This window comes from Penaeus vannamei, chromosome 40 (genome assembly GCF_042767895.1).
Source record: "Penaeus vannamei isolate JL-2024 chromosome 40, ASM4276789v1, whole genome shotgun sequence".
Lineage (NCBI taxonomy): Eukaryota > Metazoa > Arthropoda > Malacostraca > Decapoda > Penaeidae > Penaeus > Penaeus vannamei.
Window position 1 is genome coordinate 22,154,325 of NC_091588.1, and position 2,500 is coordinate 22,156,824.

Sequence of the window (2,500 nt, forward strand, 5' to 3'; positions counted from 1 at the left end):
GGAGGAGAGAGGTGGGGAAGGAGGATGGGAAGAAAGAAGAAGAGGAGGAGTGGAAGGGACAGATGAATAGGGAAGATGAGGATTAGGAGAATGAAAGAAGATGAGAAGGACGAAAAGGGGGAAATGTAGGAGAAGGGAGAGAGACAGATGATAAGGTAAAGAGAGGAAGAGGAAGTAAAGAACTGAAGAAGGAGGAGAAAGGGAAAAGAGGAGACAGGTATAGGAAGAACAAGAAGAACTGAAGGAGGAGGAGAAAGGGAAAAGAGGAGACAGGTATAGGAAGAACAAGGGAGGACGAAAAGCAAGAGGAGGAGAAGGAGCTCAGCGACGACAAAGAAGAAAAGAAAACAAACGAAAAAGAAAGAGAAGAGACAAACAACAGAAATAAGGAAAAAAGAAGAAGAAGAAGAAACCAAACGTTGGAAGAGACAAACCAACTAAACGAAGGAGAGGTCGATGGGATAAAAAAAAAAAAAAAAAAAAAAAATCGAGGGAAGAGATTGGGGTGGGGGCGAATGGGGGGGGGGTAGGGAAATGGGAAGAGGGGGAGTGCGGAGAGGGGAGGGGGGAGGCGAATGAAAAGACAGGTAGTGGAAGTGAAAAAGAAGGTCAGGCCAATGCCGTGGCGGGGGAGGGGTGGGGGAGGGGGGTGGGGGAATGAGGGGTGTGAGGGGGTGAGGCGGGGGGGGGGAGAAAGAGGGGTGAGAGGGGGGGTGGGGGAGGGGAAAGACGGGTGAGTGGGGGGAGAAAGAGGGGTGAGAGGGAGAAAGAGGGGTAAGAGGGGGAGAAAGAAGAGAGGGTGAGGGGGGGATGAGGGAGTAAGAGAGGGGGATAGAAAGAGGGGGTGGAGAGGAGGGAGAAAAAGGGGTGGGGGGAGAGGGTGAAGGGAAAGAGGGAAGATAGGGTGGAAGGAAGGTGGATGAAAGGACATATCGTGAGCGGAGAAGGAATTAGGAATGGGAAGTGAGGAGAAAGAAGGAGGTAGGGAGAGAGAGGGGGACGGCAGAGGGACCAATAAAAAGAGAGATGCAGCGAAAGAGGGGAGAGCCGGTATGTGAAGGAAAGAAGGGTGGGGGGGAGAGGACGTGAGAGAAGAAGGAGAGTAAGGAGGAAGAGAGGAGAGAGGGTAGAGAAAGGAGAGAAGACGGGGGAGAGAGAAAGAGAGAAGAAAGAGAAGAAGGAGAAAAAGGAAAAAGAGAGAGAGAGAGAGAGAAAGAGAAGACCGGATAGCCAAGAGAAGCAGAAAATAAGAGAGAGTGAAAGGGGGAAAACACACACACACACACACGCAAAAAAAAGAGAATGGGACAAGGAGAAGAGGGAGAAAGGAAGGAAGGAGAGGGGGGGGGGGGGGAAGGAGAAAGAAGGAAAGGGGGCAAGACAAGTCAAGATCGGCCATCTTCTGCCCCGAGGAAATACTCGCGACAAACCGAACAAGACGCAACGAGAATTTGAGTTGTACATTATGGTAATTAGTAGTCTTGAGGGCGGAGGCGCCTTCGATGAATAGAGAGCGGAGGGGGGGGGAGGAGGAGGGACGGAGGGGGGGGGAGAAGGAGGAGGAGGAGTGAGGACGGAGGGAGGAGGAGGAAAAGGAGGAGGGACGGAGGTGGAGGGGAGGAGGAGGAGGGGGAGGAGGAGGAAAAGGAGGAGGAAGGAGACGGAGAGGCGGGGGGGGGGGGAGGGGCGGAGGAGGAGGAGGGCGGGGGGGGGCGGGGGGGGAGGAGGAGGAGAAGGAGGAGGGAAGAAGGCTAATAAGAGAAAGAGGTTATATATGTGTGTATATACACATAAGTTCGTATGTGTGTGTGTTTGTGTATATATGTGTGCGTGTGTGTATATATATGTGTGTGTGTGTATGAGTGCGTATCTGTGTGTGTGTGTGTATATGTGTGCGTGTGTGTGTATATATATGCGTGTGTGTGTGTGTGTGTGTGTGTGTGTGTGTGTGTGTGTGTAATATATTATAATTACTATTAACATCATTATTATAATCATTAATATTAATATTATTATCATTACTGTTCGTACCATCACCATTAGTAGTAGTAGTATCATTATCATAATCATGTCATCATCATTGCTATTTCCCTTTTTATAATTATTACTAAAAAAAAAAAAATAATAATAATAAAAAAGAACAAGGTCAGGAGAACAGAAAGGACGATACCTAAGAATTTGCTAAGCTCGTAGAGACCTTTTCTTTAAACTTAGCCAGTTTCATCCATTGAAATAATTTAATTTGGAGCACGATACTTGGAGTCAACCGAACGGAATAAATTATAGAGAGCATTTCTATCATAAGAAAAAAAATACACATTTTCTTGGCAGACGACCATTTTGTTTCAAAAGTCACTATAAAGTTCAACATTACTTGTTCAAATTATGTGACTAATCACTTGGCTCATAATTATGACGTCAGCCTGAAGGGCAGGAGAGCCACCAGAGATGACACTATTAGCTTTAAATAAACTGACGATGACGAAGAAAAACTAGAATT

At 47.3% G+C, this 2,500-nt stretch overlaps 1 protein-coding gene across 1 annotated transcript in view; it reads left to right on the forward strand.

Annotated features, from left to right (window-relative positions):
* Nucleotides 1–2,471, forward strand: part of LOC113822894 (GTP-binding protein Di-Ras2) — a 26,948-nt gene extending 24,477 nt beyond the window's left edge. The window contains exon 2 of the mRNA XM_070117483.1: nt 2,423–2,471. Within this exon, the coding sequence (XP_069973584.1) occupies nt 2,423–2,471 (49 nt within the window). The remainder of the gene's footprint in view (nt 1–2,422) is intronic.
* Nucleotides 2,472–2,500: the final 29 nt, after the last annotated feature.